Source organism: Alternaria atra, assembly GCF_907166805.1.
Source record: "Alternaria atra isolate CS162 genome assembly, contig: 21, whole genome shotgun sequence".
NCBI lineage: Eukaryota > Fungi > Ascomycota > Dothideomycetes > Pleosporales > Pleosporaceae > Alternaria > Alternaria atra.
This window is the reverse complement of record NW_025091319.1, coordinates 6,789,465-6,802,518: the sequence shown is the minus strand read 5'-3', so window position 1 is coordinate 6,802,518 and position 13,054 is coordinate 6,789,465. Positions and strand designations below refer to the sequence as shown.

Below are 13,054 nucleotides of genomic sequence, written 5' to 3'. Positions count from 1 at the left end.
GTCTCAAAACAGACTCGAAGCTGTCTATGGTCCCGAGCACTTTTCCAGCGGTCTCAGAAACGAATCAATCATATTGATGAAACTACGGCTTGCCGGACTGCGATATCACGCAGCTCATACAACAAAAGAATACAGCGACATACCATGTTCGTGGTGTGTGAAGCGTTACATCAGCTTCAGCGTTGGAACACGACGGTATTCTTCGTGATGTGAGAAGTTCTGTGCTCGCTATCAACTGAGAGATGCGTATATAAACAGCTGCTTTCTTCGTTGTCTACTCCTTTTATTCACCTACACCTGTCTTCTTGTTCTTCAAAAGTATCTCAAAAAAGATTACATGAGACCAAGTCTTCCTTCCTGTCTTCGGACTCAAAACTGAAAGCCTCAGACACAAGATCTATGTTACCTTCCTGCGCTCCGTCTTTCTTCAAGATACTCCGTTTAACAGCTCCCGCGCTAGCTGGTGGTACGGAGACGTGTGTATAAATGACTACTTGCGTCGCCCTCTACTCTTCTCCTATACCTACAAACTTCTTTTTGTTCTCCAAAATGACATCAGCATGGGACCATGAGATCGAGCCTGTCTTTCTTTCTTCAAATTTGGACTCCAAACCCTGGGTCCAAGACTCCATGTTGCCATCTGCGCGCCAAAACCTTTTATTATTTCACAAAAATGTCAAGCCTTGAACCCATGATTCTGCGCGCCTTTCTCAATCTATCTACGGAATTTGAAAGGTACCTCTGAAACAAGAAAGGACATTTTTCATGAATGAAGACGGCGTCTCACTGTGTATAAATAATCTCTTGCTTCCCAACCTTCTCTTTTTCTATATATCCATCTCCTTTTTACTACCAATAAGAAAAGAAAAGAAAATGAGCTCAAGTCCACAAGACTGAGGCTTCCCTCCTGTCTACCGTGGCCCAAAGCCACATTCGAAAAGCCTACGAACGTGGGCTATGTTACTGTTCTGCATGGGAGCATTTCTCCGAATTACAAAATCTTCTTCTCCAAAACCCACATACTCACTGTGAATAGCCTAACTTTTCCTCCTAGTACTCTTTACGCCTCTGAAAAATGGTGCGCGATCATCTGATGTCGTTCTTCTGCGCGAAACGGTTCAATGCCGACGAATTACGCATCGAAAGTTTCTCGTTGTCCTCCACAGCCACTACACAACCAAGCAAAATCGAGGACAGGGAGAGAGAACACATATGCCAATGCCACTGCGGACATGTATCCAGCTGGTATCTTCATCTTTCCTAGTTCTACATGAACGGTTAAAAATAAATAAAAAAGACCTTTGAAAGCAACTAACATGTACACATTACGCCTTTTTCAATGCAATCCTACACCACCCCACACCACCACGACGATTCTTTCAAAATCACACTTAAACCGCAACCTCGTCCTCATCTTCAAAATCTTCGGGCACTTCTTCGGGGATGAGTACGTTTTCCGGTCGATCATCATCCTCCTCCTCATCCTCCTTCCCCCCACTATTACCGTTGGCTTCCCCCATGGTAATCTCCCGCGTGGGCATAACGCCCCCATTTGCTTTCATAACCTCCACCTTCGCCTTGGTCATCTCATAAACATATTTACCCAGGTGTTCCACGTCTTCCATGACCGCCTCACCTTGCACAGCATGCGCCTGCTCAACTGGGCGTTGCGTCTCACCGAACATTTCGTCCGTAACGAGCGCCAGTTTATCAGGCCGCTGAAGCAAGATATCGAACGCGGGTTTAAGCTCAAAGCAAGATTCGAAAACGGAGCGGCGGCCAAGAATGTAAAGACCCAGACGTGCGCGCGAGAGGGCAACGGTGAGGCGACGGATATCGCGGAGGTAGCCGATGGCGCGGGTACGCACGAGGGAGAGGATGACATCTATTTGTAAAACACATTAGCCACCCATAAAAAATAGACCTGCCAAGGGGGAAAGGGGATAAAAACTCACAGTCATTCTGCTCTCCCTGATACTTATCCACCGTCGCCACAATCCTCGGTCTGCCAAAAAGCGGGTTGTTCTTGCACTTGTGCCCCAGAACATCATTTATCAACGATCTCTGGCCAGCGTAGGTGGTAAGTATGGAGATTTTGTGCGCCGGGTACCCGAGTAATCGCATGTACATAAATAGCGCAACCGCATACTCCGCCTCTCCCAGATTAATCATCCAGTGCGGTGTGGGTTGATCTTCACCTTTGCCTTTGTAGTCCTGAACATCGATGAACTGGTACTCGTGCTTAAAACCTGGGTTGGCGACTTGAAACTCGGGTTTGCTAAGCACCGCCGGTAGATTCGATAATGAGGGGTACCGCCACTTATACAGCTCTGCGATGGAAGGCCGGGCACGACCTTGCTGATCGAGCATGATGGTCGGTACACCCAATCTCACAAGCCTCTGGAACAAAGATTGCTCTAGGTTTGCGTACTGACGGAAAGCGAGGTTCTGTATTACCGGCGAATTTTGAAGGTGGTCGCCGACTAGAACAATACGCTGGAGCGGGAGTTCTCGTTCGCCCTCCTGTTCCCGCGGGTTCTGCAAAGCGAGAGGAATGAAGTTTTCTATCTCGGTAATTTGAGCCGCTTCTTCCATTATCACGTTGTCGTAGTGGAAACCTAATCCGGCTATCTCTTGGCGCCGCATCGCAGCGTGGGTTGATGTCATGGCGATGATACGAGCTTCTTTTACGAGCAAGTAGTTTGCTTTATCACGTGGGTTGCGCAGGATCTCGAAGGGGCGGATGTCCTCAAGCTCGGTGAAGATCTTCTCGACATGGCGGTAGCAACCTTGTGCGATTTCAAGGATTTGTTCGCGGTCTGCGGCTTGGGGGAAGAGAGGTTGCGGTGCGCTGGAGAAGTAGTCCCTGAAGGGGAACTCGGTGATTATCTGCTCGACGCTGGTGTCAGAGGAGGAAACGCTGTCCCAGTATTGCGTCCATGCTGGCTTCACGTAGACAAGATTGAAATAGTCTGCTGTCTCGCACGAGCTACCATGAGCACCAGGTGCACCAAAGTTCTTTGCCAGACGATCAACTTCAGACAGGTAGTACTGTCCTCTCTCGAGGAACGACTCCACACGTCCGTGCTTGCTGTAGCTCACATCAGTCTCCAGATCCTCCTCACCATGACCCAAGCGCAAAAGGTGACGCTCATCAATGTCAAGCGCCACAATCTTCTGGAAGAGCTGGTTAAGCGCCTGATTGCTGTGCGCGACGAGCAAAGTCCGCTGGTCCGGGAAGTTGTGATATATATTGGATATAATCTGGGTCGCAACGTCCGTCTTGCCGGTACCCGGGGGTCCGAGCACCACCGTGAGACCAGGTTGGGTTCCAGAAGTGATGGCTTCAATTTGGGCTGGCGTAAATCTGACCGCATTCAGCTTCGGCGCGTCTGCAGGGTATGGCCCCATGTTCGGTGGTTTGTACGAGGATACGTGAAGCGACTCATGCAGAGGTTGTGCAACTTCAACCTGGTCACGACGCCGCTTTTTGGACGCTCGAGGAGGTGCGATTTTTGGTTCGGCTGCAGCAGCGTACTCCACTACGTATGGTGGTCCAAAGGATGTCTGCGCTTCCTCGTGGGGTTCGATGGACTTGCCAGGCATAGACTCAATCAGGTGCTGCCAGTCCAAAAAGGTATCGCGGAAGTCTATCTTGTTCAGTCGATTGGGAAGGCGCTTGTATGTTGCGGATGCAGGATCACCGTATCCTAGGAAGACCTCCTGGAGCCAGGATGGTGCTGGGATGTCCGAGAGCGTCAGGCGCTTGATGGACTCAAGGATGGGTAAGAAGTTGTTCTCCCGTCCTTTCCGACGGACAATGAGGTTGATGTGCTCGTAAACATTGGGCCTTCCTTCGGCAGTTTTGTCCATGTCGATCTTGTATTGCTTCGCGTCTATGTTGACAAGGAGCCGTCGTTGGCGTACCCGAGGTCCAAAGCCATCGTCACGGGCTGATTCGCGTAGAGGCCGTCCTTTGTCGTCCAGAACTTGAACCACCTGGGCGCATCTCATCCGGTGCAGGCCGAGCTGCTCGCCAGTGGTGACATCTTCGCGGTGACCGTTGCGCATGGGCATGTCATCTTTACCCTCGACAGCAAGAAGGAAGACTACATCATCCGGTCTGAGCTGTTCCCAGTCCCTTCGCACTGGGTATTGGAGACGACTGACATCTAATATAATTTCTGCACGAACGTACGCAGGATGCTCCTCGCCGACCTTGGACGGCGCTACGTCGACGATAGCAGGCTTCATGATAGGCAGTGACATCTTGGACACACCCCCAAACTTAGTGTTGACGCCTCTACCCTTGGGTTTTATGCGCTTGACTACGTCCTCCATGTCCTTCCGGATACCATAGAAAGATTCAGCGCGGTACAGAATGAAGGACCTCCACAAGAAATCGCCCATGGTCAGGTACTGAAGGTTCAGCTTAGGTATAGCGAGCGGTCTTGATCCGTCGTAGGACTCGTTTCGCAGGAAGGTGGTCTCATAGAGAACCTTCTCAGTTGGCAATACTGGCATCTCGCGAACGTTGTCTTTGAAGGTAGGGCGCTGTTCGACAAGGGCAATCAGGGTTTCCATATAGAAAGCTCGGTCTCGCACCAGGTAGGTTGTGGTGGGGTACTCTGTCCGTAGGCCCATGAGAGAGCAGAGCTCCATGAGCTCACTATCGCTCAGTGTGCGCAGATGGCCGTCCAACTCTTCCCGGTTTCCAATGCTGCTGTAGTTTGCCAGAGCCATCAACTGAAGCTTCTCTTGAAAAGCAGCGTAACCTGTTCGCTGCAACTTTGCCAGAATGTCGTAATGCTGTTGGTCGTACTCCAGCTTCGACAGTTGCCTGCCTGTTTGGTCTTCGATGGGGAAGTTGGTGAAATGACTCAGCAAGTCGAAGAGGTCCCGGAAAAGGCCGTTATCCTCGTCTGTATACATGGGCGACAATCGAATAGCTGGCAGCATGTTCAAGTCCTGCAGCAGCGTATTGACATATCTCCTTGTTGGCAGCTGGCTCTGCAGGTCTATCAGAAATTCCATGAAGCGCTCGCAGTAGGCCATGTTGTCCCTAGCCTCTTCCCTGACGGTGCTGTTGTATAGCCGGTCGATAAAATCCAGCAGGAGTGTGTAGATCCATGACCGCTCGAACCGTAACCTCGCCTGCAGCACTTCATCGCCAGCATCGAACCGCTTGGACGCGGCTCTCCATGCCTTGCGCAACATGCTGTGTTCCTCAAAGTATTGTTCGCGCACGGCTTCCGAATGGAGATTTTGCCATATCGATATGCCGACAAGAGGTGCGCACTCTTTTCGCACAAGACCGCTGTCTAACGATTGGAAGGCGCCGATGACGAAGGATATAAGCTGTGTCCGGATCTTGCTCGGTTGCGACGGGTCTACGGTCATGGATAGTATGCGGCGGAAGAAGGAGGAGAATTCGGCGGGTTTGCCAGCGAAATGATCTAGGCAGAGTCAGTACATGTTATCCAATACCAGCTGTTACAAATAGCAACTCACCCCAGGATGTCAGATTCTCCCTCCTCTTGACATTAACCATGAGCGCCACCAGCAGGACGTGGTAATTCGATGCATCTTCGGTGAAGCCAGGCCACAAATATCTCTCCAGAAGCTGCAGGTTCTCCAGAATTAAAAGCGACGAGTATGCGAAGTCGGCATTCTCCAGCTCATCCCATAGCTCTTTCTTCACCACTTCCGGCCGCACTTTAGGTGTCTTCTTGGCGGCAAGCCAGTTCTTCCTCGCTACCTGCGCGAAGTGATTCTCTCCATGCAAGTCGGCGACGGTAGGGCGGGCGTGTACGTTTGACGAATCGGTCGCATGCGCAGCGGACGCGCCGTCAATGTCATTCTGCGTTTCCAAGCCCGTAGGCTTGATATCCTCCATATCGTCACCTTTCATAGCCATGTTCGCAATTGTCGTCGTTGTAGTGCGCACGTAAAGGGGACCGCGCGCATTGTTGTCGCAACAAGTAAACCGAGAATGGGTGATGGGGTGTGACGCGCCAAGGAAATAAAAGTAGTTGCAATGGCGTCGGCGCGCGGAAGCTCAGAGCGCACTAGCAAGGCCAAAGCCCGCATGCGGCACTTGCCGTACCGCCGTTCGAACCTCACTTCGCGAACAACGCCCAGACATATCTCCGCAGTAGCAGAGACAAGTCAACACCAACATGTCTTCGCAGGACGCCGCTGTCAGGCACCAGGCTGTTGTGCCGGACAAGATCCCCACTGGAGAGTATCCTGTAAGTCAATTGCCGAGACAATCCACGCGCAATGGGTGGTGGTAGCTAATTCATGGGCAGCTCATCGACAATGACCCGTACGCTCCCCCTACGATATCCAATGCATGCGCATACTGACTATAGACGAAGACACTTTAATCGAGTCATGCGGTATACCCGCCCTTCGGACTGGGCCTACGGTGCCGCGCTCGGAGCCTTGAGCCCTGGACTGATGCTATACTGGGAGAAGGTCTCGCCCTCCATGGTCGGCAAGGGCGGTTTCGCTCCCATTATGCGATTGAGCGGTGCCGTCGGTGTTAGCGGAGCCTTCCTTTTCGCCTACTCGAGGTCATGCAGTATGTGCAGCACTTCCAACCACCCAAACACACAGGGCAGGCATAGGACCAGATACTAACATACTCAACAGTGCGCTTCTACGGCGCCCGTGAAAACCGCCGCGAAGTCGAAATGGACATGCGGGAAATGGTCGACAAGGTCAAGAAGGGCGAGCCTCTGTACGGAACCACCGAGATGACCGAGTACATGCAGGGTGTTGCACACAGGAACTCGCGTTATGCTGCCACATTTGCACATGTTCTTACATGGCCAAACTTTGTCAACCATCCTTACCACGGTGTGGACACGGCCAAGTACTACCGCCAGGCCGAGTTGGAGCTGGAGCAGGAGAGAGGTCAGGGCCGGTAAAACGTTGGGACAGCAGTTTCCTTTGTATAGGCGGATGTACATAAGTTCCGATAGGTCAAACATCACGTTCTGAGTGCACTATTCTTTGACTTTACCAGATGATATTTGCAACTATACAGCAACACCCAGCGCCGACCACGACACTTTCTATCTGTCAGGTGGATCTACAATTCCCATATGAGGGTGTACTGCAGCCCAAAGGTATACACTGTCTTCACGGTTTCCTACATTGATATCATAGAAGTTCGGCGACACTACATCACATAAAAGGCCAAGAACATTGCCTTCCACAAGGCCAGCGGCACCAGTCTCTTCTACTATGACAATGTGGACTTCGGAGATACCAACATGCAGAGCTTCCGACTTGGAGGCTCCGAAGGCATGACGCAGGACGATAGCCTATTACAAGAAAAGCTTTAAAGCTTAACATCATTGTAGACTTCTAGAATATCTACAAATTTTATATGTTACTTTGCTGCGCTTTATGTAGTAGGTAAGAGGGAAGAGCTTGTGTGCCAAGAGCTCGACGCCAACACGCTCGTGAAGATACTCGACGAGCATCGGCTCCACGGGTGGACTGCTTTTGACAATGTGAGGTTCATGTGCCGAGCAAGCCACCAACTCGCCCCAAAGACCGTCGCCGGCTACGCCACTTTCATAATAGAGGGTTCGCCTATGTTAAGAGGTCTTGTGTATAAGGTACTAATGCACGTAAGAGACAGAAAGCGAGGAAAGCTCCTCATCACCGAGGAGAACCCTCTCTTAGCATAGTGATGGGATCTAACGCTGAATTTGATCGGATTCCGCACTCTTACCTTCCACAGCGCCTTGACCGCAGCCGAGCGAGACAAGCGGATCACCCGATTCAACAAGCTAGGAGACGACTTGCGAGCCGTAATCTTACCCTACCGGGTAGGTGCATTGGGTAGCAATTGCCAGGGTGATTGCTCCAGGGTGATTGTCATGTCCTGCGCGGGGTGTTTATAGGACTCACGTTTCGCAGCTGACAGCCAAGCTCTAGGAATGTGCTGCTCATGACTATGAGGATATATTTTACCTAATCTCGTGAATCTACATTCAGTCCTCTAGAATAGAGGCACCTTGGCCTAATGGTAAGGCGTTGCTTTCCGGTGGCAAAGATTGTGGGTTCGAGTCCCACAGGTGTCGTTCTTTTTGACTTTCTTACCGTCTTTCCTTTTTGCACTTTTTGTCTCTTTTTGCCTTTTTTCATCTTGGACTTTTGGTCTTCTTGTCGCTGTACGACGTTCATGGACCATAAGCTTTGATCACTAGTCCAAATCTAGTATAGTTCGAAAGCCCTGGGCTTCCCGCAACAGAGCGCTTTCGTATGAGACTTGTGGCTCACGCATCCGAGGTCGCGTTCGGCGCTTGGAAGGCATACCTAAGTACCCTTGCTCCTGGCATCCGAGCTTCTTCACCAGCACCCGCAAATCGCCATATTCTTTTGTTGCACTAGAAGCTATTGAGTCTAATTACAAAGCTCCTGTGCCGCGAGTTGAATCCTACGTTGTTCCGACTCGACAATCGCATGTCATGTTCACGGTAAGAGCACTTCGGTGCGTTCATGTTCCAAATGTCGCCCGACGTACCACGCTTCATCCATCGTACACAAAGGTCGGTTCAGGCACAAACTTGAAATTGTTCAAGTAGTTAAGCAGACCACTAGGCTTCAATCCGTCTAAATTCATCATCTGCCACTAGCACGACTGAAGAGCAAGGCACTCAACATGACGCACAAACCGAGGTTCCACAGCAAGAGAAGGTTAAAGAGCTCAGACCCCTCACACGTCAACTCAACGCCTACCTTGGTGTAGAGAATATGAACAAAGCCAAGGAAATGAGCAAGCTCACTCGTAAGCTAGGCTATGAGCTCAACCAGATCTATGGTCGCCAGCGTATCCTCAATAGATGGTTGAAAGGCCCATACAGAGTGCGAATTGGAACTCAGCCCTCCTACAACACTCCTCGCCCCGAGATCCATGAGAATAAGCTCTTCGTCGGCGAGACCCCGATCCCGAATATCTGGTTGCGGGATAACTGCCAATGCGGAACTTGTATGCACAACGCCACCAAGCAACGACTTCTCGATACGTTTTCTATTCCCAAAGATATTACAATCAAGTCACACTCTGTCGAGGGTAGCGGAGAGCATAAAGCTTTCAGAATTGAATGGAGCGATGGGCATGAAAGCAAATACCCACGTAATTTCCTAGCCCAAATCACCTCCAACGAAGACTACAAGGCCATCCAGCGCCAGGGTCTGGTACCAATCGAACTCTGGGACTCATCAATCGCCTCGAACCCACCAAAAGTCCCAAACCATATCGTAATGAGAAAAGACACCATCCGCCTCCTGAAAAACTTACGCAAATGGGGCTTCTGCTACGTCGACGAAACACCCTTTGAAGACCCCAACGACACAAAGGAACTTCTAGAACGCATCTCCTTCATACGGGAAACGCACTATGGCGGTTTTTACGACTTTACAGCCGACCTAGCATCAAAGGATACAGCATATACCAACATCGCCCTAGAAGCCCACACAGATACAACTTACTTCTCCGACCCAGCGGGCCTGCAAGCCTTCCACCTACTCTCGCATACCGACGGGGAAGGCGGCGCATCCCTGCTTGTCGACGGCTTCAAAGCAGCTGAAGAGTTGAACCAAACAGATCGTAAAGCGTATGAGATTCTATCCACGGTGAACGTCCACACCCACGCGTCAGGCAACGAGGGTATATCAATCCAGCCCTACCGCGGCTTTCCCGTTCTGGAACACGACTCTGCTACAGGGGATCTACTGCGTGTAAGGTGGAATTCTTCCGATAGAGCCTCGATCGAATTACCTATAGATCAGGTCGAAACGTGGTATGATGCAGCCCGCAAATTCGACGCGATTCTCAAGAAGAAGGAGAATGAGTATTGGGAACAGCTTGTACCTGGGAGGGTTTTGATCTTTGATAACTGGCGAGTGCTACATGGCCGAAGTAGCTTTACGGGGAAGAGGAGGATTTGTGGTGGGTATGTTAATAGAGATGATTGGATTAGCAAGTTTAAGATGCAGGAATTTGGGCAGGAGAACGTGTTGAAGGGGTTGGCTCTGAACTAGTCAAATCATTTCTGTTTTCGTCTTCGTCTTCGATGTCCGTTTCCGCGTCCGTGCCGGCGTCATTTAAATCGATCATCCCTCCGAGAGTGCGATGCTTGACCTTGCCTTTCGATGTTCGAGGCTAGTTGCGCCTGATGATTCTCATCGAGTTCTCTCACGACAGCCTTCCGCAGCTGTGGTCTAATACTCCAGCAGAGTGACTTGCGGGCAGCTAGTTATTTGTCAAGCCGCTCTGCGAGTTCAGGGAGGTTATACTGTTGTACCATAGACCTAAACTTTGCGTCATTATTGGCAGAGTTCTCATAGGGTATGCTTTCCTTGTCAGATGTTACACCAGCGAGTTGCAACTCTTGAAGCCTGGTATTGACCTCCTCGTAGAGTAACGTGAGCTCCACCTGTTTTCGCGATATAGGCGGGGTGTAGAGGGAGCTGACTCTTGATGCGCTCGTCGATTACTTGTTGTAGCGATCGGTCTCCATCTTGCCTAGCTTGCCACCGCGATGTGTTTGACTGAGAGAAGAAAGTCCGAACTATGTAGTGTGTAATGGAGCATCTATCATGTCTGTACTTGTTCATATTTTTCCTTGTATAGGGTGGAACAAGAATACTGAACACCTTCAGGCTCCTATATACTGTAAGATATGACTCCAGTAATACTTCCTGTAGTCGCCCCGGCGTTGTAGAGGCGGACAACCAAGGCATAGAAACCCAAGCCATCTTCCGACCCATCCGAGTAAGTGGGTTAGAGACGACTACAAGAAGTGCTACTGAAGTTATCCCTCGCAGCACATAGCAACCTAGAGGTGTTCAGTCTCCTTATTTTATTAACCCCCGATGTAGAATATAGTGACTACCTCCTGAGTGAGTTCTCGCAGGAACGTCTTCTTATAAAGTAGCATACCCACAAATCCTAAGCACATGCATACATTACATCTTAAAGAACGGCATCTAAATATTCATATGCAAGATGCACACCACTTCTACAATAAGTTGTTGATGGGTTGTAATGTTCAGCGCGTCTGATCGGCGTTGACAGGTGCCAAGACAATCGGAGCTAAGGTCTCGCTCACCGTGCGTACCTTCGTAATCCATAGCTGCCTCTACAGCTCCACATCACCGCCGCACAACATCAACCTCACCATCGGCGTCACTCACAACAATCACTCTTATACCCGCCTATTCATCTCTGCCAGCCCTACCTTACGTAAAGTCACTCACACAACACCGCCACCATGTCCACGCTCGAAGATCTCGACGACATTGAGCGCCACGAGAAGGAGGAGAAGAAGGACGACGACAAGAAAGACGGAGGCAAGGACGGAAAGAAGGCCGATGGCGATGCAGAGATGCAGGATGCGGAGCCGGAGGAGGAGCAGCTCGACGAGGAGATCCTGAACTCAAGCACACGAGACATCGTCGCGCGGAGGCGGTTACTGGAGAACGACATGCGCATCATGAAGAGCGAGTACCAACGGCTCACACACGAGAAGGCTTCTATGAATGAGAAGATCAAGGATAACCTAGAGAAGATCGAGAACAACAGGTAAGGCATTTACGTGACCGCCGTCGGCCCCGCAGCGAGCCGACAAACGGCGGTGTTTCGAACAGCATATTGACATATCACAGGCAACTACCATACCTCGTCGGAAACGTGGTCGAGATTCTAGATCTGGACGTCACGGAAGAGGCGGCTGAAGAGGGAGCAAACATCGATCTAGACGCCACCCGTGTCGGCAAGTCAGCGGTCATCAAGACTTCTACACGACAGACCATCTTCTTGCCTCTCATTGGATTAGTAGACCATGAGAAGCTCAAGCCCGGTGATCTCATCGGTGTGAACAAGGACTCATACCTAGTGCTCGATACATTACCCGCAGAGTACGATAGCCGGGTGAAGGCTATGGAAGTCGACGAGAAGCCGACTGAGAAGTACACCGATGTTGGAGGTCTGGACAAGCAGATTGAGGAGCTCGTTGAGGCTGTAGTATGGCCCATGAAGGAGGCTGAGCGATTCAAGAAGATTGGAATCAAGGCGCCAAAGGGTAAGTAACCCGTACGCTCATCTCGAGGCTTGTACTAATTATTACAGGTGCACTGATGTATGGCCCTCCCGGTACCGGAAAGACCCTTCTCGCCCGAGCCTGCGCTGCGCAAACCGACGCCACATTCCTCAAGCTCGCCGGTCCACAACTCGTGCAGATGTTCATCGGTGACGGTGCAAAGTTGGTCCGTGACTGCTTCGCTTTGGCGAAAGAGAAGGCACCCTCAATCATCTTCATCGACGAGCTGGATGCTGTTGGTACAAAGCGTTTCGACTCCGAGAAGTCCGGAGACAGAGAAGTACAGCGAACCATGTTGGAGCTGCTGAACCAGCTGGACGGTTTCGCCTCAGATGACCGTGTCAAGGTCCTTGCCGCGACGAACCGAGTCGATGTCTTGGATCCCGCTCTACTCCGTTCTGGACGTCTGGACAGGAAGATTGAGTTCCCGCTACCCAACGAAGAGGCTCGCGCACAGATCATGCGCATCCACTCGCGGAAGATGACTGTCGACGACGCTGTCAACTGGCAAGAGTTGGCGCGTAGCACTGATGAGTTTGGTGGTGCGCAGTTGAAGGCTGTGTGTGTTGAGGCTGGTATGATTGCTCTCCGGACTGGTCACCAGAAGATTAGTCACGAGCATTACGTCGATGCTATTGCTGAGGTACAGGCAAAGAAGAAGGACACGGTCAACTTCTACGCCTAAGGTGTGGTCGGATGGTGGTGGCCTAGCTACTTGCATGCGTGCACTCTCATGCCGGGCTTGTAATAATACTTAGACCTTCAGCATAGTACCATAGCGGAAATGACGATTACGAACAACAAGGGTGGTCTCGATCATTCGCCGTGTCAAATTATTAACCTCGAATATGAATGGCAAACTCTGTCAAGAGATGTGGGCACACAGTACGTCTATTTCAACAACGATAAGATCATGGCTGAGTCAGTTT

The 13,054-nt window shown here is 50.8% G+C and overlaps 3 protein-coding genes across 3 annotated transcripts; 2 read left to right on the top strand and 1 right to left on the bottom strand.

Annotated features, from left to right (window-relative positions):
* Positions 1 to 1,391: 1,391 nt before the first annotated feature.
* Positions 1,392 to 5,917, bottom strand: ALTATR162_LOCUS2717 (uncharacterized protein; the record flags this gene model as incomplete). The annotated part of the gene is made up of 3 exons (XM_043310323.1): positions 1,392 to 1,885; positions 1,956 to 5,456; positions 5,512 to 5,917. 3 exons carry the CDS (start codon positions 5,915 to 5,917, stop codon positions 1,392 to 1,394), a joined length of 4,401 nt encoding a protein of 1,466 aa, XP_043166258.1.
* A 262-nt stretch (positions 5,918 to 6,179) lies between these two features.
* ALTATR162_LOCUS2716 (uncharacterized protein) lies at positions 6,180 to 10,065 on the top strand (the record flags this gene model as incomplete). The annotated part of the gene is made up of 5 exons (XM_043310322.1): positions 6,180 to 6,251; positions 6,312 to 6,328; positions 6,381 to 6,586; positions 6,658 to 6,931; positions 8,658 to 10,065. 5 exons carry the CDS (start codon positions 6,180 to 6,182, stop codon positions 10,063 to 10,065), a joined length of 1,977 nt encoding a protein of 658 aa, XP_043166257.1.
* Positions 10,066 to 11,297: 1,232 nt separating this feature from the next.
* ALTATR162_LOCUS2715 (uncharacterized protein) lies at positions 11,298 to 12,810 on the top strand (the record flags this gene model as incomplete). Its single annotated transcript, XM_043310321.1, has 3 exons — positions 11,298 to 11,608; positions 11,692 to 12,107; positions 12,155 to 12,810. The coding sequence occupies 3 exons, from the start codon at positions 11,298 to 11,300 to the stop codon at positions 12,808 to 12,810; spliced, it is 1,383 nt and encodes a 460-aa protein (XP_043166256.1).
* Positions 12,811 to 13,054: the final 244 nt, after the last annotated feature.